Source organism: Acinonyx jubatus, chromosome E4, assembly GCF_027475565.1.
Source record: "Acinonyx jubatus isolate Ajub_Pintada_27869175 chromosome E4, VMU_Ajub_asm_v1.0, whole genome shotgun sequence".
NCBI lineage: Eukaryota > Metazoa > Chordata > Mammalia > Carnivora > Felidae > Acinonyx > Acinonyx jubatus.
The window spans coordinates 52,661,939-52,688,880 of record NC_069395.1 but is presented as its reverse complement, the minus strand read 5'-3'; the positions used below and the strand labels follow the sequence as shown (position 1 = coordinate 52,688,880).

At 37.7% G+C, this 26,942-nt stretch overlaps 1 protein-coding gene across 1 annotated transcript in view; it reads left to right on the top strand.

The window, feature by feature from the left end:
- The first annotated feature begins 5,422 nt into the window (after positions 1–5,422).
- KLHL20 (kelch like family member 20) overlaps positions 5,423–26,942 on the top strand; it is a 62,724-nt gene continuing 41,204 nt past the window's right edge. Inside the window, exons 1-3 of the mRNA XM_015064640.3 lie at positions 5,423–5,575; positions 6,490–6,553; positions 23,252–23,825. Of these exons, the coding sequence (XP_014920126.1) occupies positions 6,531–6,553; positions 23,252–23,825 (597 nt within the window). The 5' untranslated portion in view covers positions 5,423–5,575; positions 6,490–6,530. The remainder of the gene's footprint in view (positions 5,576–6,489; positions 6,554–23,251; positions 23,826–26,942) is intronic.

The window sequence follows — 26,942 nt, the reverse complement described above, 5'->3', positions numbered from 1 at the left end:
AAAATTTGAACAGACCCATAACCAGCAAAGCAATTGAATCAGTTACCGAAAATCTCCCAACAAATAAGAGTCCTGGGCCAGATGGCTTCCCAGGGGAAATCTACCAGACATTTAAAGTAAAGTTAATACCTATTCTTCTCAAACTATTCCAAAAAATAGAAATGGAAGGAAAGCCTCCAAACTCATTCTGTGAGGCCAGCATTACCTTGATTCCAAATCCAGACAAAGACCCCACTAAAAAGGAGAATTGCAAGCCAATATCTCTGATGAACTCAGATGCAAAAATTCTCAATAAGATGCTAGCAAATTGAATTCAACAGTCCATTAAAAGAATTATTCACTATGATCAAGTGGGATTCACTCCTGGGCTGCAGGGCTGGTTTAGTACTTGCAAATCAATCAACATGGTACGCCACATTAATAGAAGAAAGGATAAGAACCATATGATTCTTAGATGCAGAAAATGCATTTGACAAAAATGGCATCCTTTCTTGATAAAAACCCTCAAGAAAGCTGAGATAGTAGGAACATACCTTAACATCATAAAAGCCACACAACATGAAAGGCCCACGGCTAATATCATCGTTAGTGGGGGAAAACTGAGAGCTTCCCGCATAAGATCAGGAATGAGACAGGGGTGTCCATTCTCAGCACCGTTGTTCAACATAGTATTGGAAGTCCTAGCTTCAGCAATCAGACAACAAAATGAAATAAAAGGCCTCCAAATTGGCAAAGAAGTCAAACTTTCACTCTTTGCAGATGACATGATACTCTGCATGGAAAACCCGAAAGACACCACCAAAAAACTGTGAGAACTGATACATGAATTCAGCCGAGTCGCAAGATGTAAAATCAACATATAGAAAGTGGCTGCATTTGTATACACCAATTATGAAGCAACAGAAAGAGATATCAAGGAATCAATACCATTTACAATTGCACCAAGAACCATAAAATACCTAGGAATAAACCTAACCAAAGAGGTAAAAGATCTGTACGCTGAAAAGTATAGAAAGCTTATGAAAGAAATTGAAGACACAAAGAAATGGAAAAACATTCCATGCTCATGGATTGGAAGAACAAATTATCATTAAAATGTTGATGCTACCCAAAGTCATCTACACATTCAATGCCATCCCTATCAAAATACCACCAGCATTCTTCACAGAGCTAGAATAAACAATCCTGAAATTTGTATGGAACCATAAAAGACCCTGAATAGCCAAAGCAATCCTAGAAAAGAACACCCAAGCTGGAAGCATCACAATTCTGGACTTCAGGCTGTATTACAAAGCTGTAATCATCAAAACAATATGGTATTGGCACAAAAACAGACACACAGATCAATGGAACAGAATAGAGAACCCAGAAATGAACCCACAAATATATGGCCAACTAATCTTTGATAAAGCAGGAAAGAATATCCAGTGGGAAAAAGACAGTCTCTTTAGCAAATGGTGCTGGGAGAACTGGACAGCGACATGCAGAAGAATGAACCTGGAACCACTTTCTTACATCATACACAAAAATAAAATCAAAATGAATAAAAGACCTAAATTTGAGACAGGAAACCATCAAAATCCTACAGAAGAAAACAGGCAACAATCTCTTTGACCTCGGCCACAGCAACTTCATACTTTACATGTCTCCAAAGGCAAAAGAAATAAAAGCAAAAATGAACTATTGGAACTTCATCAAGATAAAAAACTTCTGTACAGCAAAGGAAACAATCAACAAAACTAAAAGGGAACCAACAGATTGGGAGAAGGTATATCAGACATATTGGATAAAGGATTAGTATCCAAAATCTATAAAGAACTTACCAAACTCAACACACAAAAACCAAATAATCCAGTAAAGAAATGGGCAGAAGACATGAATAGACACTTCTCCAAAGAAGACATCCAAATGGCAAGCATACATGAAAAGATGCTCCACATCATTCATCATCAGGGAAATACAAATCAAAACCACAATGAGATACCATCTCACACCTGTCAGAATGGCTGAAATTAACAACTCAGGAAACAGATGTTGGTGAGGATGTGGAGAAAGAAGAACCCTTTTGCACTGTTGGTGGGAATGCAAACTGGTGCAGCTGCTCTGGAAAACAATTTGGAGGTTCCTCAAAAAATTAAAAATAGAACTACCCTATGACCCAGCAATTGCACTACTAGGAATTTATCTAGAGGAGAAAAACTGCTGATTCAAAGGGGCACATGCACCCCAATGCTTATAGCAGTGCTATTGACAATAGCCAAATTATGGAAAGAGCCCAAATGTCCATCAATGAATGGATAAAGAAGATGTGAATGGATAAAGAAGATACACACACACACACACACACACACACACACACACACACACAATGGAATACCACTTGCATATGTATATGTATACATATACATACAATGGAATACCACTCAGCAATGAAAAAGAATGAAATCTTGCCATTTGCAACAATGTGGGTGGAACTGGAGGGTATTACACTAACTGAAATAAGTCAGAAATATATGATTTCACTCATATGTGGGATTTGAGAAATTCAACAGACGAACATAGGGGAAGGGAAGGAAAAATATAAAAACCAAGAGGGAGGCAAACCTATAAGACTCTTAAATACAGAGAACAGAGTGAGGGTTGATGGGGGTGGGGGTGGAGGGGTGTGTTAAGTGGGTGACTGGCATTAAGGAGGGCACTTTTTGGAATAAGCACTCGACGTTATATGTAAGAGATGAATCACTGGGTTCTACTTCTGAAGCCAAGACAACACTGTATGTTAACTAACTTGAAAATAAATTAATAATAATTTTTAAAAAAGATCTGACTTTGGCTCAGGTCATCATCTCACCTTTCATTAGTTCAAGCCCGGCATTAAGCTCTCTGCTATCATTGCAGAGCCCACTTCCAAGCCTCTGTCTCCCTCTCTGTCTGCCTTTCCCCTGCTCGCGTGTGAGCATACTCTCTCTCACTGTCTCTCAAAAATAAATATTTAAAAATAACAACAACAACAGAAATAACGTAGCCTCTCCCCACGGATGAACCCTGAGGATTTTATGCTAAATGAAATAAGACCAAGAAAGACAAATACCATATGATTTCACTCATATGTAGAATCTAAAAAACAAAACAAATAAACAAAAAATAAGCAGAATCAGACGTATAAATACAGAGAGCAAACTGATGGTTGCTAGAGGGAAGGAGCATGGGGAAATGGGTAAAATGGATGAAGAGGAGTTAGAGATACAGGCAACAATTCTGGAATGAATGTCATGGGAACAAAAGGTACCAGCATAGGGAATATAGTCAATGATATTGTAATAGTGATGTAACAGGACAGATAATAGCTACACTTGTAGTACGCATAGCATAATGTATAGAGATATTGAATTACTATGTTGTACACTTAAAAGTAATGTAACATTGTGTTACCTATTCTCAAATAAAAAATTTTTAATAAAAATAAATAAATAGGGGCACCTGGGTGGCTCAGTTGGTTAAGCGTCGTACTTCAGCTCAGGTCATGATCTTGTGGTTCGTGGGTTCAAGCCCCGCGTGGGGCTCTGTGCTGACAGCTCAGAGCCTGGAGCTGCTTTGGTTTCTGTATCTCCCTGTCTCTCTCTCTCTCTCTGCTCCTCCCCCACTCTCATTCTGTCTCTCTCTCTCAAAAATAAATAGTAAACATTAAAAATTTTTTAAATAAAAATAAAAAAATAAAGTAGCCTCTCCTTGCCTTAACTAATCACTCTCCCTAACATCACCCTGTTTATCTTCTTCCTTACTAGCATTTGCCACTGACTGGAATTATTTTGCTTATTTACTTGTTTATTGTCTATATCCTTTTACATGAATTAGTATGCTTCTGGCTGCAGGTATTAGAAACCCCCAACTCACTTTAAAATATGAAATTTATTATCTTACATAACTAGAAGTCCAACAATAGGGCAGTCTCTGGGCAAGGAAGGATGAGTAGTTTAAAAATGACATTCAAGGACCCAAATTCTTTCAGCCTCTATGTTCTACCATCCTTACTCTCTAGCTTCACTCTCCTCTGGCTTCTCTCATGGTTGCAAAATGGTTGTAGTGGTGTCAGTTGTCACATCCAGACACAACAATGGCCAGAGAGAAAAGATGCTATCTCTTATTGCATCTCTTCTAAATTTACTAGGAAGTCCCCAGTCCCCATTAGATTTCCTCTGATTTCTCACTAGTCAGTATTGGGTCATTTGCTTGGAGATGATTTAGATCAACTACTCATAATGGAAAACAACCACCATAACCACATAAATGATCACTAGAGCTTTAGGATGTTGTCTATCTCATTCATGATTGTATTTCCAAAGCCTAGTGCAGTACTTGGCATGCAACAAAATTGGCATCTGTTTAATACCTACTAAGTGCCAGACACACGACATGATCTTCATTATAATTTATTTCTCAAAACAACTTTATACAAGAGGCATTATTATTCTTTTACACAAAGAAAACTAATGCTTAGGAGATTAAGAACTTTGACCAAGATCACAAAGTCAGTCACAGCACTAGGATTTCAAAATATGGGGGTCTGGATCTAAAGGTGACACGTTTCCCACTACAACCTAATTAACAGAAGGTATTCTTTCTCTTTCAGAAACAACTGGACAAATATGTCAATCCCATGGGAAGAACAGCTAAAGAAAATCTGGCTAAATTCATGCTTAGCCTACAAGATATCAGGAAAACAGCAACAGTCTTTCACTGATATTACTGAAACTGAGTCCCCGACCTTATCACTTGTATATTGTCTAAATGTGTAGTAAAAGTCAGATGGCTGTGTGGTCTGGTAAAATCGGGCAGAGCACAAATTGGAAAAGAATTTTTCACACAGAGGAAGTGTTTGAAATGTCGGCATAAAGTGTTTGGACAAACACTTTTTGTTTTTCTCCTGCTAATCTGTTTGTCCTTGGTGAAGTGTTTGGATAAAACTCTGGTATCCTGAAAGCTAAACTGTGGGAAATCTGGAAGGTCAGGTCTATTTCTGATTTGGCTGTGTATCCCCAGCAGCTTGCACATTGCAGGGGCCTAAGAGAGATATGTCAGCCCTGCCTACGCACGCGTCAATCATACACTCCACAATGAGGGGCAACATTGTGCCTATACAGTGCAATAGGAGACCTACAAGCTACGGATAAATAATTCCTAGCTTTTTGTGACTACACCCATTTTTCTATTGCCTTCTGGTGGGGAAAACAAAGAAGAAAGAAGGAAACTTCGGTATTCAAATACTGTCAGATCAGCTGTGAACTTGCAAAGTGGTCATCCTCAGGATTGGAGGAAGTGGCTAAGAGGACAGGCAGTCTTTGAGGCGATCCGAATCTCCAGCAACGGGCGCGGCTACTTCCTGAGCCGCGCCGGAACCTTTTGGCGGGCTGTATGAGTTCCAGAAGGAACGATTTAGGAACAGGACCGCTTCCGCTGCTGAAGAGACGAGAGGGGTGGGGAGGAAATAGTTTGAGGATCTGATCCTGCCTGCGCTAGCGGCGGCAGTGGAGCAGGCAGAGAGGGGGCGGCGGCAGAGAAGAAAGTGACAGAGCCGGTGAGTTAGCCGCCTTAGAGCAGGAGACAGTGGACAGCGCCCAGAACTTGCTTTGCAAATCTGGTCCTAAGTTGCTGAGCTGCCGGGTGGGGTAGGGGGCCGTGCTTCGCCCGCCGCCTGTCAGTGGGCACCGAAACGGGGCTTTTGGGGCGCTGGGGCTGGGCCTCGCGGGGCACCAGACTGCGCTCTAGCTGGCTGACACCCCTACCCGGGAGCCCTGGAGGACGCTGGGGTTCTTACCCTGCACAGCTTCCCCGGACAAGAGCTGGAATTCGGGGGAAGGAAATGGGTACTGTGCGTCCCATTTAACCCTCGGGACCTACCGAGGTCTTGCCAAGTGGGTGGTGGACATTGTTTCGGGCACTGAACGAAGGGCTTGTAAGGAGAATGTTAGTCTGGAACCAGAACTCTGCTCCGTTCGTGCTGCCCGACTGTCGGAAGCGGAGTCGTTTGTTTTTAAAGGCAAATGCCGGCCCCCTGCTCCTGTCACTTCGGGACAAGTTAAAGCTTCAGATCCGTTGTTAAGCCAGCGTGTTCCCTATCCAGTCTATCCTCTTATTACTTCTGTGGGTAAATGTGTTCTGTAGGTGTACTTGATAGTGAGGCCAAAAGTTAAACGTCTTCAAGCACTTTTTGAGGAGAGGCCAAAACTAACCTAGCAATCAGGACTGTATAAGCGCGCTTTCTTCACTTTCACTTATAATCGTTTTAGCTTTCCATGTCTATATCCAGACTGAGGATAGTCATCTTAAAGGCACTAAGGTTATGATGGTGCAGATGCAAAAGGCCTGTGGTATAATATGATGTAAAGTTGTGTTTTTTTTTTATCACTAAACGAAATGATTATATAGAGATTGTTACTGGAAAGATCAGAAATAGTTTTTTATTAAGTTACTGCTTTTCTGTTGTCTTAGGTTCGGCTGTAGAGTGTGGTGAAGGGTACTTTTCATGGTGCATGGAAGGAAAGCCAATGCGCAGGTAGGCTTTTAGGAGGAAAACCTTTAGTTTCACTGATTGAAATTCAACATGGAATAATTCAGGACTTCATTTAATTTTTTGAAAGGGTTTTCAAACTTTACCAAATTCTGCTGGAACTGATGATTCTTGTTCTAAAATAAATCAAAAGTATTATCTAGAATTAATCACATTTTAAATAAGAGCCCAATATAGTACTTACATGTCTAAAGAACGTTATGAATTTTACGTAGTTGTTAACGTTTAAATTTTCCTTCTTGCATGGTAATTTTTGTGATAATCATTAAGTGTGATATGATACTCTCTGAGTTCCTTAGTCTTCAATTCTCTATAGAATGTAGAAGGTTCTGTTGCCATTGAAGAATAATAATAATTTGTAATACACTGTACGTATACCTAATTATGGTTTGGCCTATTTTATTGATGATCAATAGTACATTTGTTCTGTTAATTAAAATAGCTGCATTGCAGGAAAGATTCTTGGGGGACTGAAAAAGGTAGTGGACATAATAACTTAACCCACAGAAAAATGGAACAGAGTGTAAGATTATACAGACAATCATAAGCCCTCCCAATTCTAAAGTTGATAATGTTTTTTCTTAATCTTTTCTAACAAATAGATCTAGAGTCATCAAAACAAAATCAGCCCAGTTCTTTTTCTTTGTTCTTTAAACTCATTTCACATTTATTGAACTGTATGTAATCATTTGTTACTTAGCATCAAAGAGAAATGGCTCTGGCAGAGCCAGAGAAGAGAAAAAAACATTTTAGGGGAAGAAACATTAAATGATGGGGGTATGACTTATGACTTAGGACCAGGAACAATAATATATATTGTTTTCCAAATCTGTTATTGATTTTTTGATTGACCTTGAACTGTTTACCTTCTCTGTGCCCCAACTTATTTTTCTAATGTATCTGACCAGGATATTGGGAACTAATGAATGCTTTCAAATGCTTTGAGATCTCCAGATTAAAGATGATATGATGTAACAAATGTCAGTATCTTATTTGTATCTAACTTCATGTAGGAATAATACTTGACTGCAGAGTACATGAAGAAATTAACATCTATTAAATGCTTTACTACTTTATCCTGTATCATGGTTGCAAAAACCACTGATTGCTTCTCTTCCTCATTGCTTCTGTTCCTCACCTGCCATAAATGTCATATCTTATGTAATTGCTAAAATAAGAGCTTATTATTTTTTAAAAAGAGAAGGCACAGCGTGGGAATGTCTTTGGTTTATCAGTAATTTCTATATAAAATATTCACTTAATCACTCATATCTACATGCTTTTTTTTCTTGCTTTATTATATAATACTGCCAGTTATTCAAAATCATGTTGAGAGAATTCTTGTGCCATTAATTGTCAAGCTACAGCTCTTTCTTCATCACCATCACTTGGCCAGAGCCTGGCCTACCCATTGATCTCGGATTTAATTTTACATTTGCTTACCTTTCCCTGCTTGGCTGTCATTCTTGTAGCTGCAGCCCAGAAGGCAGTCTCTGTGCAGTAATGTTGGTTTTATACTTAGCTGCTATTGGAGAAGCTTTGAATAAGAAGTAACTGTATTAAGATTATTTGAATACACGTTTATTCTCCCTACTAGAGAATTTTGAGTCTTCTATACCTTTGCATCCCTGGTGTCTAATGATTCCTGAATAATCATTTAAATGACTAAACAGTACCTGCAGGCTTTTTCCCTGCGTGCTACCTGCCAAAAAATATGAACAAGAAAAGGCTGAAAACAAGTTCATTAAAGGTATTTTAATGCTTAATTACAAAGTTTTATGAAATTGATTGACACCTTACTAGTAAAGCTTCATTGAATTCATTTAAATAGCCATTATGTGTACAGATACAAAATTTAAAAGATACAATAAGATGGTCAGTGAAAAGTAAGTCTCCCAATGCTGACCCCAGATCCCAGTTCTCTTTATAGGCAACCACTACAAACAGTTTCTTATTCATTTTTCATAAACATAATGGACATACAAGCATACACAACAACTCTCCTTTTCTAAAAACACTAATGTCAGCATACCATGCACATTCTACGATATCTTTCTTTTTTCACTTCACACATTATCTTGTAGATTATGACAAATTCATATAGACCCACCTTATTCTTTTTGCTAGCTACTTAGTATTTCATTGTCTGTAAGTGCCATATAGTTAACCAGTCCTTTTCGGAGACACTTAAAGCTATTTCAAATATTTTGCTATTACAACCAGTCTGCAGTGAATATCCTTGCCAGTTGTTTTTGCCCAAATGTGTATGCATAGAATAAATTCTTAGATGTAGAATTGCCCAAAGAGTATGTGTGTTTTTAAATTTTGGTATATATTGACAAAGTTCCTTCCTTAGAGATTATACCAATCTAGTCTCACCAAAAATATGCCTGTTTCCCAACATATTATCTTTTAATGTTTATTTATTTTTGAGAGAGAGAGACAGAATGTGAGCAGGGAAGGGGCAAAGAGAGGAGGAGAGACAGATCCAAAGCAGGCTCCAGGCTCTGAGCTGTCAGCACAGAACCCGATATGGGGCTTGAACCCACAAACTGCAAGATCATGACCTGAGTTGAAGTTGGATGCTTAAAGGACTGAGCCACCCAGGCACCCCTAAGATATTATTTTTTAATCATGTATTTCATTTAGAGATACTAAATCATTTTGCAATGTAATTATTTCCTTCCTTAAATATATAAATAGGAAACTGAGCCTGATTTTATTAGGAATTGATTCATTCACTCGCCAAACATTTCTATAGAACTGATTATATGCCCATATACTGTATATATGCAGATGAAGAGATGGAAAGACATGTGAATAGACACCATACTACAACATGAACAGAATTTTAATAGAGATGTAAACATAGAGAAGGGAACTTCTGCTCTGTGAAGATGAGGAGAGCTTCACAGAGATGGTGATATTTGAGCTGGATCTTCTAGAAAGGATAAGGATTTGCTTTAAAGTAAAGAATGTACTTTAAAAGATACGAATTTAAAGAAGGAAGTTAATTAAAGACCCCATAAACAGAAGGAACATCTGTGCTGTGCCCCCACCTCAAAAAAAGACACCAAGACCTGCAAGTATATGACATGAATGGAATGGTGAGTATATCTGCAGTGTAGAGCATGTGGGGGCAGAAAAAGTGAAACAGGGAAAAATCATAGAGAATTAGGCTGCAACCATGGGAAAGAGTTCGGCTTTATCCTCTAGGTATTTAAGAACCAGTGTACATTGTTATATAGATTAGATTTGTTCTTGGGGCTGATCTTTGGGAGGAAAGGGCATAGACTAGAAAGAGGGAAGAAATGATGGCAAAGAAACTAATTACAGGAGTTGTGGTGGTTTAGGTGAAACCTGACGGCGATTGGAAGTAGATCTGTGGCAGTGGGGATTGAGAGAAGAGGATGGAATTAAGACTGTCTAATAGTGACATCAAAAGGATTTGGTGGATATAGAATAAGGAAAAGGTAGCAGCATAAATGACTCCAAGGATTTCAGCTTGGGAAACCAGGTGCTGCCATGATGAGATCAAAAATACAGGAAGAGGCACCAACAGGTTTCAGTAAGCCAGAAGTAGTTTCTCTTTCATACGTTTTAAGATTGTTATGTCTAGGAAACCAGCCAACAGAGATAGCCAGCATATAACTGGAATACGGGTTTGGGACACAAGAGAGCAGAAGAGATGCAAAAAATTGCACATCAGCAGCCCACAGAATGTTCTTGAAGTTGTAGGCATGAATGAGGGTAGAACAGAAAAGGGGGGATGCCAAGGACAGAACCTCAAGATCAGATGAGCTTCTCCTTGCTTCAAACAACAATAACAATCCCATTCAGGTCTCATATCTTTAGAATCTCCTATTTATTTTAATCCGTCTAAAATGCATGTTTAAAAATAGTAGTGTAAAATGTACCTGCTAGTGTAAAATGACTCTTCCTTGGTGTGGCATGCACTGTAGGTTAGCTTGCTGAACAACTGTTCTTCCTTTCCTTTACTATATAGAAACAGGAACATAAATATCATGCTTGGTATCATCATCTTCTTTGCATTTGAGATGGCCGTATAACACAGTGCTGCCAATGAAATGTCAGCAGAATCTGCTAAGAGGTATCCTAGGGAGGCCCTGGCTGTCCTGACGTAAAGGGAGGCTAGCTTGTTTGTATGCTCTTCCTCCTTCATGCCTTGATGGCTGGACCAATCCTGATACTCATTTTACCCAGTAAGCAGGGATGAGGTATTTTAGGGCTAAAGCATTTATGACCTGTTTTCAGATTAAGGGGTTACAGCCTGACTTCCTGGTATGGAATCAGGTATGGAATTTATGTAGTGCTAGTGGGTGCCCTCCTGGTAAGCAGAGCTGGCACTTTGGGCTATTATTTCTGTCTTAAGGGTTTTTATACTCCTATCTGTAGTTTTCTCTTTTTTCGAGCCTGCTTGGGACTTTAAATAATGGTCAGTTTAGCTGAATCTTTTTTTTTTTTGTTTGTTTTTTTAAGAGAAGGCTGTTAATTTCCGAATTAAAACAGAACTTTTGAAGTATAAAGGGAGAGATGTTCATTTAGGTAGGGAGCACAATTCCAGGCTAAGAAAAGATTTGCAGGTCTTTGGACTAGGAGACAAAACTTGATTATAAATGCTTTAGAAGCAGAGACTGTGTTTTCTAAACTTTTTATTGTGTTGATTTCAAATTATGTTAACCCCTTACAGAAAATGGCTCTTTCCTCAACTAAGAATATTACTTTTGGAGTAAAAGGTCTAAGGAATGTGTGACATGGTAGCCCTGAAATTTGAGGGTGGCTTACACATTTTGGGTGGGTAGAGGTATCAGTGTTCGTGGAAATTACCCATCTCTTTACCTACCCCACATTTCCTTGACTTCCTAGATTGTTGGGACTTTTAAAACAAACTTTTAACTATAGAGTACAAACATAAATACATTCTTGTGGGGCGCCTGGGTGGCTTGGTTGAGCGTCCAACTTCAGCTCGGGTCATGATCTCACTGTTCCTTAGTTCAAGCCCCACGTCAGGCTCTGTGCTGACAGCTCAGAACCTGGAGCCTGTTTCAGATTCTGTGTCTCCCTCTCTCTCTGCCCCTGCTCATGCTCTGTCTCTCTCTCTCTCTCAGAAATAAGCATTAAACATTTTTTTGATAAATAAACACACAGATACATAGATACATACATACATTCTTATGACTTTCACCTTTACTTATTTTGACTATTCATTCCTACTCACACTGAGAAAAACTTTCTCTCTGGGATAATAAGTCTTCATAACTTGTTTTCTGAGAATAACCTCTGGAATGCCACTCTATCAGTTCAACATGCCTTTGCCCCTACTGTTTCTGCAACCACTTCAACCATTTTCTAGCCATCACGTAACTCCCTAGATTGTGTGGCATCTCCCAACTCTTGATTAATGCAAGCATTATTTTCCTTGATTTGGACTGCTGATTACTGCTGGAAAAAAGAAGCCATGGGGAATTCATGCGACTCTAATCAGAATCTTTAATACTATTTGAGCCAGGGGTGCCTGGGTGGCTCAGTCAGCTAAGCATCCAGCTCTTGATTTTAGCTCAGGTCATGATCTCACAGCTTATGGGATTGAGCCCTGCATCAGGCTGTGCCCTGACAGCGTGGAGCCTGCTTGGCATTCTCTCTCCCCTTCTCTCTTTACCCCCACCCCCTACTCTCTCTCTCTCCTCTGTCTCTCAGAATGATAAATAAAAAATAAACAATTAAAACGTATATTATTTGAGCCAACAGAGTTATCCAACAGTAAATCTGTAGGTCCCTGGTTAATGCTTACTCATTCCCCAGTTAACGCGTACTCACTGCCTGAAGCAGCTGTGTCACACCTTCATGCATTCTCTCATGACCCTGTCACTACCCCTCTCACTGCCAGCAATGGCCTGCTCCCCCAACTTCACAGAAAAAATAGAGGCCATCAGGTATGAACTTTCCCAAGGCCCTGATACCTCCTTACCACAAAATAAATGTATCTGTTTCCTCATTATCTCCGCCCCCTTACTCCCTTCCTCTGAGCTCTTATGTAAGCCTTTCTACCTTTTGTCAAAGAGTCATTCCTCTGTATTTTGGTTCTGTATACTCCCCCTCTTCAAGGATCTCGCACCATCATTTATTCTCTATTATTTTTTTAAATTGCTCCCTCTTTCTCATTCTTCATATTAGTATATATCATTTTCTAGTCTTCTTCCACTTTAAACTGACATTAAAGGTCTCTTCTTGTCACAGGCAAACTTCATTTTGGAAATACTCCATACCCAGTATCTCTTTCTTTACCTTCATTAACCACTGCCATTGGAAACTTCAGGTTTTTACTGAAAATTTAGGGATAATGAAGTTTTTTGACTATTCATTATTTTCTTACTGGCTGTCTCCCCTTAGATCACAACCTGCCACCATTTTTATCAGTGCCCCCCTTTCCTTTCCCATGTGTTATAATTCTCCCTTCTCAATTATTGTTACTTTATTATACTGAGCAGTTTAGTCTCTCTGTTACAATCCTGATATCTCTAGTAGAAGTGGTTAAAAAACAAAATCTTAATGTCTTTAGATCATATTGAATGTGTGGCATGGCTTCACGTAAGATAGAGTGGTCGGGACTGTGGCGAACTAAGAGTACAAGCGCTCCTGATGGTACTCAAATGCAATTTCAGTTTCAATCTCAAAACAAAACAAAACCTGTAAGCAAAACCCTTCTGGTGGTCTTTGTCATTCTAGGGGGACCTCACCTTGCCTTTCATAATTAAAGGGCCTAAATACTCGTTTTCTCAAAAGCAGCATCTGTCTCTGAAATAAATGCTGTTCCTTTCCCCAGAATGTAAAATAACAATAATTGAAAATTTATAATAGCAGTTTTTTTCTTCTCACTATGTAGAGATTCAGTTGTAGTAATTATAGTTTCTTAAACTGATTCCATAATATCTGATGCTTGCCTTATAGAATTGTTTAGATTTATTGACATTTTGGGTAAGTGAATCCTTCTTGTTTAATTTATATGTTTGACAATATGTTTTACTTTTTTTTTCCTTTATAGCTGCATTTTGAATTCTTGCTTTCCCCACTCTGTTATTTCCCTTCAACTTAGGTCAGTATATTCTTTTTGTAAAAACTGACTTCCACTGAAAAAGAGATTTTTATTTTATTAGTCAGATTTTATTAAGTCAGTCATTTATTCACATTTTAATGTGTTTAAAATTACCTGCTTGCTAAATACAGATTCTAGAGTCATATCACCAGAGATTCTGATTCTCTAGCACCTCAGGAGCCTGAATTTTTATTAAGCACCCTCATATATCTGGTGTCAAAGAAACACAATATTTTAAAAGTGAATATAACAGCCTAGTGGGAATTGAACAGTCAGTAAAGAACAATATCTAGTCTTCTCACATTTTCATTTCATTTGAAAGAAAAGCCACACATTCAGACCATGATCTTAAATCTATCAGTACCATGTTTAGAAAATATGATAATAATGGAGGAAGACCCTCTGTATACAAGAGTAGTTGGGGGCGCCTGGGTGGCTCAGTTGGTTAAGCGTCTCTTGATTTCAGCTCAGGTCATAATCTCCCAGTTTTTGAGATCAAGCCCCACGAAGCTCTGCTTCAGATTCACTCTCCGCCCACCACCTAGCTCCTCTTCTACTTATGCTCTGTCTCTCAAATCAAAGTAAATAAACATTTTTTAAAAATATTTTTAGGGGCGCCTGGGTGGCGCAGTCGGTTAAGAGTCCAACTTCAGCCAGGTCACGATCTCGCGGTCCGTGAGTTCGAGCCCCGCGTCAGGCTCTGGGCTGATGGCTCAGAGCCTGGAGCCTGTTTCCGATTCTGTGTCTCCCTCTCTCTCTGCCCCGCCCCCCACCTCCCGTTCATGCTCTGTCTCTCTCTGTCCCAAAAATAAATAAAAAACATTGAAAAAAAATTTTAAAAATAAAAAAAAATATTTTTTAAAAAAAGACTAATTTACTAATCAAAGCAAGAGTAAACTTCTAAATTCAAATTGGTTAGGAAATTTAGAATGCGTGGCTGATTTTACCATTTCACATTTTAACTGCCATGTTTTTGGTATCAGAATGCTTTGGGCTGAAAGTCCTGACTCAGACTAGCATAATCAACATGGAAATCTTTTATTTACATAACCAGAAGGCCAGAGGTAGGGTTGGGCTCCAAGACTGGTTGATGCAGTGGCTTGCTAATATCATCTTGGACCCAAGTTCCCAGTCTCTCCAGTGTAGTTTGTGCAGTGTCGGCTTAATCCTGCCCTAAAATTGGTCTCCCATCCCACTACCACCTACCAGTGTAGAATGCTGCATTCTTCCTTGTTAATGCCCTGCAGAAGAAACTACCTAAATTATGGAATGTAAATCTGTTCCTGTAATTTGATGACCAGCTTAGGTAAGAGAATGCCATCAGCTAAATGATTTGAAAGAAGTCAGGATTCATCCTTCAAAACATGGTCATCTTCCCCTGAAACACACGGCTAGAGGAGGAACAAAATCAAGATTATGTTAAAATTTGAGAGAGTTGATGGTAAAATATGGTATTAATAGAATTTATCTTGAAGTTATGTTTTTCATCAGTGCTAAAAGAATACAAAATCTGCTAAAGTTATTATTAGTAGATTTTATACCCTTTGGTTTTAGATAGACTGATTCTTTCCCAGAATTGACAGAGTCTTTCGGGGAGAAGGCAGAAGCTCTGTTTGGTCTCCCTAGTTTGTTAAATGTGGATAGAGTCCAGAATAATCCTTTCCACTTGCCTCCTTAAATCTTAAAATACATATAGATTAATCTTGTAAATTAAGTTAATAAAAATGTTATTTGAGTTCAGTTTCTTTTTTGTGTATATTTGTAATGTCATTTATTCAATGTTGGAATAAAAAGCCACATATTGAAAAAGCAAATAATTTGAGATCTTCTTGTTTTTCTAGATGAATTTTTACTTGGACAATAAAGCTTGCCGCCCTAAGATTTAATTAAAACCTTTCTTAGGGTTCTGTCCTGGGGAGCAGATCACACCTCAGTTTACCATCCCACCCCCAACTCTTTAGAGTATTTATTTCATCAGACTCCAAACAAAGAAGTTGTGAATATAGATGTGACAAGGTGTGAACACAATCTATTTCTAGGACCCTTATTATAACTTCCTTTCAAAAGGTGCCCAGAAAAATGTACCAAAAAACTCGCTTTTCTGCCAGTAGAATCCCGTGGTTGTAATAAGAATAATGGAGGATGTGCGCTCAGAATTTTAAAAGTACACATTTACAAAAACAAATAGCATAACCATAGGAGAAATAACTTAGTGTATAGAATTAAATATGGCTTCTAGAATTAAATTGCTAGAATTAAATACAGCTTCTCGGAACATTTAAAATGAGGTACTCCTTAAAGCGTCAGCCTACTGGTAATCCCTGTTGTCATTGCTTCTCATTCTCCTAAAAGGGCAGTGTGGTCTAGCCATGTGGCAATATGCTTGCTTTTTTTTCCCTTCTAAGAATGACAACCACATAAATCAGATTACCAGAGTCATTTCTGTTTCAAACACTCAATCCAGTTGCCTAAGATAGTTTGGAATTGTAAGGCACTGACTTCAAAGTCAGAGGACCTACATTCAGACAAATCCCAACACTGTCACTCTTTGTGAGGTAAGTGTAATTATCCCTATGTTACAAATAATTAACTTGAGGATCAGGAAGTTAAGCATTTGCCCAAGATTATACCTAATAAGTAATGGAGGTAAGGTTTGAACCTGGCTACAAGCTTGCCTGGCTACAAACCTGGTTTTGAGAGAATGAGACAAGAGTTCAGAGGGTATAATTTATTTTGGCAGAAAGAAAAGTTGAATTCATTTAACAACAATTTAGTGAACACTAGACCCCGGTATTGGGATATAGCAGTGAGCAAAAGAAAACAAGGGCCTTGTTCTCATTGATCTTATATTCTAATTAGGCGATAAAGCCAATATAGTATGTCAGGAGGGAATATATTTATGAAGAAAATTAAAGGGTATAGAGTGGTAGAAATAAGAGATACTATTTCATATAAGGTGGTGTTGGGGATAAGGAATTTCCTCTGCCATTCAAGGTCCTTCAAGCTGGACTTAGAATCAAATTAACAATGAGACAATGAGGAAATCAAATTCAATAGCAATGAGGAAATCAAATTCAATAGCATCTGTAGAGGGAATCCACGCAGACATGGAAATCCCAAAGATAGGCAACATGATGCTTATGTGAGCTAAGGCAAGGGGTATTGGACTGAGGGTACAAAGGGGAGAAAGACCATTAGAAGGGAAAGATGTTTGGAAAACAAAGGTATCCTATTCTGCAGATTAGTTTCTTAGATAAAGAGGAATCTCTGTCAATAGCTGTCTTCCTGGTAAAGCAGGCAGTTGAAGGGGAGGTGAAGAGCTTTTTCTGAATCTGCTGGGTTTGGATTGCTTTTATTTACATATATATACATATATATATATATATGTATATATATATATATATATATATATTTTTTTTTACGTTTATTTACTAAAAGAGAACAGGGGTGGGGCAGAGAGAGAGAGGGAGACAGAGAATCAATCCCAAGTAGGCTCCACACTGTCAGCACAGAGCCCGATGTGGGTCTTGAACTCATGAACTGAGATCATGACCTGAGCCGAAACCAAGAGTCAGATCCTTAAGTGACTGAGCCACCCAGGTGACCCAGGATTGCTTTTAACTCAATGTTCATGCCAAAGTGTCCCATCTTTAGATGGCCTGCCCTTGGCCCCTACCGTTGTGATAAGTTGGCATTTGAGCAGAGATCTGAAAGAAATGACAGCGTGAGCTTCATAAATATTTGGGGGAAGAAACTTTCAGGAAGAAGGAATAAGAGTCTGAAGCAAGAGAAGTCTTGGTATGTCCCAGAAAATATCAAGGTAAGTCTGTGTGACTAGAGAACAGTGGGCAAGAGGAAAGCAATAGGAGATGAATTCAGAGAGCGAGCCAGGGGAAGAGTCATGTCGAAGCTGGTAAACCTTATATTCTTTGTTTTTGACTGAGTATTTAAAGCATTTTAAGCAGAGGAGTGGTGTAATCTGACTTTTCTAAACGATCAGTTAGGTTCTTTAGAGAAGAGAATATAAATTGGCAAAGGTGGAAGCAAGAAGACTATTTATGAGACTATTACAATATTACAAAAGGGTGAGAATAGCCTGAATTAGGGTGGGGCTGGTGAAGATGTAGAGAAATAGTTGGAATCTAGATATTATTTGGAGCTAGAATGACAGGATTTGCTGATGGATTGGGTTTGAGGGTGTATGGAAGGGAAGAGGCCCAAGATTTTTGGCCTGAGAAACTGGAAGAATGAAATTGCTTTTTATTAATCTGGGGAAGGCTAGAAGAGAGACATGGAGGAAGGTAGAGAATCAAGGAATCAGTTTTAGATATATCATTGAGATATTTTCACTTGTGTGATACAAGACATTCATATGGATCCAAATTCAGAATTTATTCAGACAGAAGATAAGGCCCTTTTAGCCATTCACATATGGATGATGGGAACCATGAGGTTAGACGAGTTCCCCCTAAGAATGTGTATAGAGAGCAGAGAGGACAGACCTTTGGAGAATGACCTCATTTAAGGGAATTCTTAGCAAGTTTGCAAACCAGACCACTGATAAAAGTATAGAAACTACCTGTTATTTTTTTTAAACATAATTTGTTGTCGAATTGGCTAACATGTAGTGTGTACAGTGTGCTCTTGGTTTTGGGGGTAGATTCCCAGGGTTCATCACCTACCTACAACACCCACTGCTCATAGAAATTACCCATTATTAAAAGTCAGAATCTGTACTCATACAATAATTAACAGCACAGGTTTTTTTTTTTTTTTCTTGCTATGGTATACTTTTAAATGAAAAGACAGAGATGTAGAAATTAGCTTCCTTATTGTATGTAGGTGAAATAAAAAATTGTTTATATCTAAGTTCAACAGTACTGTCTTTATGTACATCATTATGGTTACAACAAAAATGTTTTCATTTCAACATGCAATGTCAATATTAAAATAGGAATTTTTGAATTTATCTTGTCTTTAATGTTGGTTCTTTTTAAAAGAAGCTTGATTGCACCGTTAACCGTGTGATTTATTCTTTCAGCATCTACCATGTACAAGGCATCATTAAGCATTGTGATTAAAAGCTTCCTTGATTATTTACATGGGTGGCAAAAATTATCCTTTAACTGCTCAGCTTTTTTCAGTCTGTAAATTACCAAGCATAAATGGTGCTGTTTCTACCAGATGTCAGGAATTATGAACAGTTTGTGTTCTAGAATACAGAATCACCTGTGGGCTAAGGCCAAGCATAGAAAGCTTGAATTTATAAGTACTTTGGAAAAACAGGTTGCTGTTGGAGAAAGGAAAAACTATATTCTTTGTTTTCAGGTTGTGCCTTTGTAATGTAAATGTAGTTTCTTCTTCCCAAAATGTCCTTTTCTAGTCTCTCCTTCCCAGGGGACCCTCTCAACACAGGTGTTTTATTATACCGTAGTTCCTGTCCATGCTACAGCTTTAGGGGTAGTAAACTGATAACTGTCCCCTGAAGGCCAGATGTTAGACTCTCTCAACATAGATGATTAAGTCTGTGAGACTCACATGAGGGTGACCTAAAACTCAGAGTCACCTATGCCTCCTTTTAAATAACATGATATCTCTGGAAGAATTATTCATGAGAAGACTGCTTAGTGAGTGTAGAATCAGAAACAGAAATATAATGATCTGGACCATGGGTATGGGATATTTCACCTAAGTTCCAGAATAACCCAATGTAATATTCCTACTTCACAACAAAAATACATACCCTTGAAGTAACCTTGTAGCTTATGCCAATCAGATCTAGGATCTTTCCAGTATAAACAAATACTATACCGATTTTTGCCTTTCTGACCACAATTTGTATCCTGATTGCCCTTTCTCTGGTTATTCATGTATCCCCTCTTCTAGATAGATTCCCTGATTGCCTCTTTATATTCTTTTGATTTTTTTCTCACTTCAGACAAACTGCTTTGTAAATTATATGCAATTAGTAAATATGTGTTAAAAGAATAATTACCAACTTAGAGGAGCATAGATTTTTTCATGCTGGTAGATACAGTGTGATAATTATGAAAATCTGAATATCTTCATTATAATTATTTGTCAATTTAAGTTTGTGGCATTTACCTAGGAAGTTAACACCTCAATTTCTACATATGAAATATGAACATAAGGTATAAACTTGCTTCTCTTATATATTACCTGGAATCACTTTTTAAAAGGTAATAACCTTTGACTATTTTAGAAATGTTTAGAGATAATTCTGAAAATATCTTAGACCATCCCAGGTTTTTTTAAGCTGGAAAAGGAAAGACTTAGGTTCAGTTTTATTATGCTATTTTCCTTAAGCCTGACATTCATTTTGTGGTCCTTTTACCAAGTTACTTGACTCTTCTGATAGTCCACTGGTGAAGTTCTTCATGATGACTAGACCAAAATAATCTGCGTTTAACTGTAGCTTTCTGGGCTTTAAAAAGTTGTACAGAAATTTGGATATCCATAAGGAAAAAAACTGAAAATCTTACTTTGAATTGTTAAATAATTCTACATCTCCCTTCTTTCCCTAACCCAACATTCACATCAGTCACGTTATTAAATGTTCACAGTGCCCCAGGAGATAGTTGTAGTTTATCCTAGAGTATCAGGAGACCTGCCGTGCTACTGAAAGAAAGCTTCATGATTTTAAAGAAGTCACCTAACCAAATCAGTTCCTTCATCTGTTAAAGGAGGGTATTATGCTAGATGATCTGATGATGCATTCTATTTCAAATCTCAATCTCCATTCTTCAAGCTAGGTAACAAATTATGACAAGCAGGCAAGGTTGCTTTTCATATTTAAAGGTTTCTGGATGGGGCGCCTAGGTGGCTCAGTCTGTTGAGTGACCTACTTCAGCTCAGGTCACGATCTCACGGTTTGTGAGTTCAAGCCCCATGTCAGGCTCTGTACTGACAGCTCAGAGCCTGGGGCCTGCTTCAGATTCTGTGTCTCCCACCTCTCTGCCCCTCCCCCACTCGTGCTCTGTCTCTCTGTGTCTCAGAAATAAATAAACATCTAAAAAAAAGTATTTAAAGATTTCTGGAGAACATTAACATGTAAAATTTATTAACACACATATACCCTGATCCTATGATGTTGTGTGTATCAAATTTGAGAAATTTACAGAGCTGTCACCCTCATTTTTTCCAGATCCCTTTTTAAAGGAAAATAATTATTACAGCCTCTCAAGAGGATGTCCTTTAGCACAGTTAGGGTAACACATACTTACATGTACAGGAAATGCCCAACGTATAGACTTCCAAAGTCTGCGTGTAAGAGTAGCTTCCTGAGCTCCAGCCATCATCCCACTCAAAAGCCACCAAACACAACAGCAACAACAAACCCTTAATCAATCCCAAAATGAGAAATGTTCTTTTCCTTCTCCTTGAACCTCTTAGCCTTTGTGTCTTCGGACTTCAAAATTCAGGTCAGAACTCTATGTCAGTGGCTTTTAAATTTATTGCTATAACATAGAGCTTACAAAGGGACCCAATTATATAGATATATATGAATCCATGTGTGTATACAACACACAGTTGAAACAGTGAACTAAAGGGAATATATGCCAATATTTTTTCTTATGTTTCATTTTTTCAGTGCTGCTTATGACACACAAAGTTTATTTTACAACTAAACCTAGCCCCCATTTACAGCACTCTTGCTACAGAAGTATATAAGCCTCCAAATACCTAACATAAAATTAAATGTTGGGAAAAGTATTCATTTGTAAAGTGGGGAATGTCTATTTATGGACCTATATATTTCTTTTGTAACCATAGTAAACCTTCCTTGATTCTGACTGATTTGGTGGGAACAGTTGGAAATATATGGTACTTTTAAACAAATGAGGCTTATTGTCAGATTTAATATCTCTGTCCCCAAATTAGTCTAACAAAATCTTTGTACAGAGGCTCCTAAGAATCCTACTAAAAAACTATTTCACCTGCCATCTTATTTCCCACTTGAATGTTCATAAACTGTGAAGAAAAGATTTCTAAGTAAAGGTAAACTTCAATCCAGACTTGCTGGATTACTATTAATTCAAAATTTATTTAAATATTAATTGAAGCATATCAACTCAGACTTGATTTCTAACATGGATAAGCATAATGACCTCATTGGAAAGGAACGTAATAATTCTATTACTACAATAGCTGCAATTTAAAATGTAGCAAGCCCTGAACTGGAAGCTTTTATGTGCATTATCTCCTTTAATCTTTGCCAATATAGGATAGATGCCCATTTTACAGCTGAAGAAATTGAGGATTACAGAGGATAAGTAACTTGCCCAGTAATTGTCAGTACTAGCATTTCAACCCAGGCCCATCTTTTCTACAGTGTATGAAACTTTATGCTGCTGGTACAGAGTAGCCATAGTACCCAACCCTCAGAATGGTTAGACTTGAAGGGAAAAAGAAAATCTTAATTTAAGATATGGTAAAATATTTTTGAGACATCTATGGTTGAACTTATACAAGGGGGGGGGGGGAATTTTAACTCATTTCTCCCTGTGAATGGCTTCTAAAATATTTGGTTTGATTCTTTCCCTTTCTAGGAACAAACTAATATGATTAACTACATAGTTATTTACTATATTTCCTCACTTATAAGTCATATGGTTCGTTTAATAACTTCTTAGTAGTGTAAGTTGCATTAAACATATGCAAAGCTTTTATTAGCTGACAGTCTAGCATGTATTTGTCCATATAATTTGTCCATACCTCAGTTTTCTTTAATGTTACAAACTTCTATCTAAGCTTTCCTCTCATTCACAGACAAAAGAATGTCTGGCCACCAGTATTTATCTGTAGCATCCTGTTAACACTAGTTTTTGTAACCTGTGCTTAGGATTTTTTTTTTTTTTTAGTTTTTTTTTTTTTTTTTTAGTTTAGTTTTAGTTTGTTTTTTACTTAGGACCATCGTGATCGCTTGTATAAACTGTGAAAACTTTGCATATTAGAATAAAGGAAATACAGTACTACATATAAAGTTAATTTTAGGGGCCCTGGCCTCCCTTTTTGTTCCTTTCATGCAGCATGAGCTATATTTTATACCTTTGGCTGAACTTGAGAGAAGTCTAAAATATTGCCATTATAATGAGATAGAAACATTTCTGTGTTGTAGAAAAAGAAATATCAACATTTTGGTTAAGCCAGATTAAGGAATTAAAGTCCATAGCTCTGTTTTGTGCAGAAAGAATAATTTACAAATGTTTTTCATAAATTTTTATTGATGTATTACAGGTAGTTTGTAAAAGATGTGGCCTAAGACATTCTAGTCTGAGTACTTCTGAGATGGAAAAGGAATTGTCCTTTATTTTATGGGAGTGCATAGTGAAAGTACTCTGATTTGGCATTAATGCTGTTTTTCAGAAGACTTTAAGGAAGTTTATGAGTTCCCGTGTTCTTAGAATGGAAGCCCTTTGGGGACTTAGTTCTCCCTTTTGATTACCTGCAGGTTTCTTTATCCCTTTACTTATGAACACTTTATGGCAAAAGTGAGTTTCTAATAATATTGCCATCATCTCTTCTCCCTCCTTCCCCCATTCCTGTAGGTGTACCAACATTCGACCAGGAGAGACTGGAATGGATGTAACAAGCCGCTGCACCCTTGGAGACCCCAATAAACTGCCAGAAGGGGTTCCCCAACCCGCCCGCATGCCCTATATTTCAGACAAGCACCCTCGACAAACCTTGGAAGTGATTAATCTTCTGAGAAAGCATCGGGAGCTATGCGATGTGGTGCTAGTTGTGGGCGCTAAGAAGATATATGCCCATCGAGTCATTTTGTCAGCCTGCAGTCCCTACTTCCGAGCTATGTTTACAGGAGAATTGGCAGAAAGCCGTCAGACGGAAGTAGTGATCCGAGACATAGATGAGAGGGCTATGGAACTACTGATTGACTTTGCGTATACCTCCCAGATAACTGTGGAAGAGGGCAATGTTCAGACCCTTCTGCCAGCTGCTTGCCTCCTCCAGTTGGCAGAAATACAGGAAGCCTGCTGTGAATTCTTAAAGAGACAATTAGATCCTTCTAATTGCCTGGGCATTCGGGCTTTTGCTGACACACATTCATGTCGTGAGTTGCTAAGGATAGCAGACAAGTTCACTCAACATAACTTTCAAGAGGTGAGTTATACTTGGTGGTTTGAATGCATTCATAATGTATTTGTCAGGAGAGCAATATGAGTTCACGTTCTGCTAACTAACATGTACCTGTTTGGGTATTTACTGTGGATTATAACTTATAATATCAAAGAAATAAGTTATTATCAATTCTCAGCCTGGTTTTTATTTAAAGGCCAATTTCATGTTCTGTCAGCAAAAGTTAAGGTTTAAGGATTTGATTCTCCCTAGCCATATTCATAAACTAGTTTATAAGTCAGAAAACAGTTCATTGATTCATTAATAAACTGTATTCAGTTTATTAATTCATTAATAAAGATAATGATAAGATATGGTAGTAAACAAGATGCCCAGAGTGTTCTCATGGAGGTTATAATCTAGCAGAGAGGATAGCCATTAATGCATAATCACACAAATAATTAATTATAATTAATAGGTACTACAAAGAAGAAGCCTATACTATTAAACTCTGATTTAGCAGTATATTACAGACAGATTTAACTTTGGTTCTGGAACAGATCAAGCCAAATTCTGAGACATGAAAAAGCATAACTAGATTGAGAAACTGAAAGAAACCCAGTGAGACCCAGAGAGCAAAAGGAAAGACATTACATAACGATTTTACAGAAAGACCAGAGCCCGATCACACTGGAGTTAATAGACCATGTTAAGAATTTGAAATTTAATCTTAAGAGCAACAGAAAACAATTAAAGGGCTTTAAGCAAAGACATGGTCCCTTTTACACTTTAATATCAGTCACTCTTCTCTCCACCAGGATAACCTCCTATGGATCAAAGATTTCATTTCATACAACATGAAACCATGAAAATATTAGAAGATGACATGGAGCTATTCCTTTTTAATCTTGAAGTGAGAAAGGCCTTTCTAACTGACTAATCCAGAAGGCATAGAAGAAAATATTGATAGATTTGGCTACATAAAAATAAAAAATTTTTGCATGGTAAAACAAAATAACAGTAGCCAGACAAAAGTTAAAGACAAAGCAGGGAGTGCCTGGTTGGCTCAGTCAGTAGCATTGCGACTCTGGATATCAGGGTTGTGAATTCGAGCCTCACAATTACTTAAAAATAAAATCCTTTAAAAAAGGCGGGGGCGCCTGGGTGGTTCAGTCGGTTAAACATCCGACTTCAGGTCATGATCTCGCAGTCCGTGAGTTTGAGCCCCACCTTGGGCTCTGTGCTGACTGTTCACAGCCTGCAGCCTGCTTCCGATTCTGTGTCTCCCTCTCTCACTACCCCTCCCCCACTCACACTCGCGCGCGCTCTCTCTCTCTCTCTCTCTCAAAATTAAACATTAAAAAAAAAAAAAAGACAGGGACATCTTGGTGGCTCAGTGGGTTGAACATCCAACTTTGGCTCAGGTCATGATCTCGTGGTTCATGGGTTTAAGCCCTGCATCAGGCTTGCTGCTGTCAGCACAGAGCCCACTTTGGATCCTTTGTCCCCCACTTCTCTCTGCCTCTCCCCTACTCGTGCTCTCTCAAAAATAAGTTAAAAAACATTTTTTAAAAAAACAGTGCAAACTGTTTGCAGCTATCACAGTAAATATCCTATCACAGTAAATACTCTCTTTAATATAGCAAGAGATCCTGTTGTTCAATAACCTAGACCAATGATCTAACCAAAAAATGGGCAGTAAACAAATTCAGATTGCTCTTAAACATATGAAAATCTGTTGTAGCTTTTTCAGAATAACTGAAACACAAAACTATACCAAAGTACTATTTTTTATTTCTTAGATTACAAAATTGTAATCTATCAGATTACAGATATCCAAAAGTTTGATTCCTTCCCCTGTTGACAAGGCCATGGAGACAAGGCAGTAGAGCTGCATTGCTAGTGTGAACATAAATCGATGCAACCTTCTTGAAAGAAAATTAGGCAGTATATTTCAAAATTACACGCTTTTGCACACTGTTTGACTCAGCAGAGAACTTGTACTACAAATGTACTGGAGAAGGGAGCAATTTGAGGAGATAATATCATGGGTTTCATTTTACATATATTCAGTTTGAGACACCCGTGAGATGTCTAAATAGAGATACTGAGCCGGGCCACTGTTTAGGAGTCTGTATCTTAGAAAAGAGGTTAGACTGAGATTAAAATTTAGAAGTCATCAACACAATAATTCATAGCAATTAAACTATGGTGGCTTAATCCTTTTCAGGCAGGATTTAACTCAGAAACCATAAAATATTGGTAAATTTGATTGCATAAAAATTGAGAATTTTTGTTCTTTATAACAACAATAAACAATAACACCATAAACTAAGTCAAAAAATTAGTGTCAAACTCATACATGGGGCATACATGACAGAAAGAAAATTTTTTCCATAAAAGTCATACAAATTCAGTGAGAAAAAACATGAAAAACACAATATAAAAATAGGTAAAGTGTATGAATAAGCAATGTATGAAAGGAGATATTCAAATGTAAATAAACATATGAAAGCTTAGTCACCCTTACACATAATTAAAGAAATATACATCACAATAATATACCAGTGTTCAAACTGTCAGTTTGGAAAAATAATTTTTAACTTCATTGAAAAAAATTCAAATTTATAAGAAATTATAAGAAAAAACTTTCATATACCTCTTACCCAGGTTACCAGTTGTTAACATTTTGCTACATTTGCTTTACCATTCTCTGCTTGTTATATCGAACATTTTTCTCTGAACAATTTGAGAGTATATGCATAGTATAGTCCTTTGTTACCATTTATTATTTTGATGCTTGATAGTCTGATTTATCCTTCCTGTGCTTATTTTTGCAAAATTAAGCAGACATATGCATTTTTTTTTTAATTTCCATTTCTTTCCGACACAAAAGGTAGCATTCTGTATATTCTTTGTTGCCTTTGCCTTCTATTAATTTATTCTGGAATTCGTTCCATATCAGTTCACAGTTCTCTCTCCACAGCGGCGTTGTTCTCCTTGTGTGTACCACAAAGTTGCTCAATCAATTTCCTGTTTGAGCATTTGCATAGTGTTCAGTGTTTTGCCATTACAGATAATGCTGCAATGAATAGACTTGTGTATGAATATTTCAGTGTTGTTGAAGGTTTATCTTCAGGATAAATTCCTAGAAATCAGACT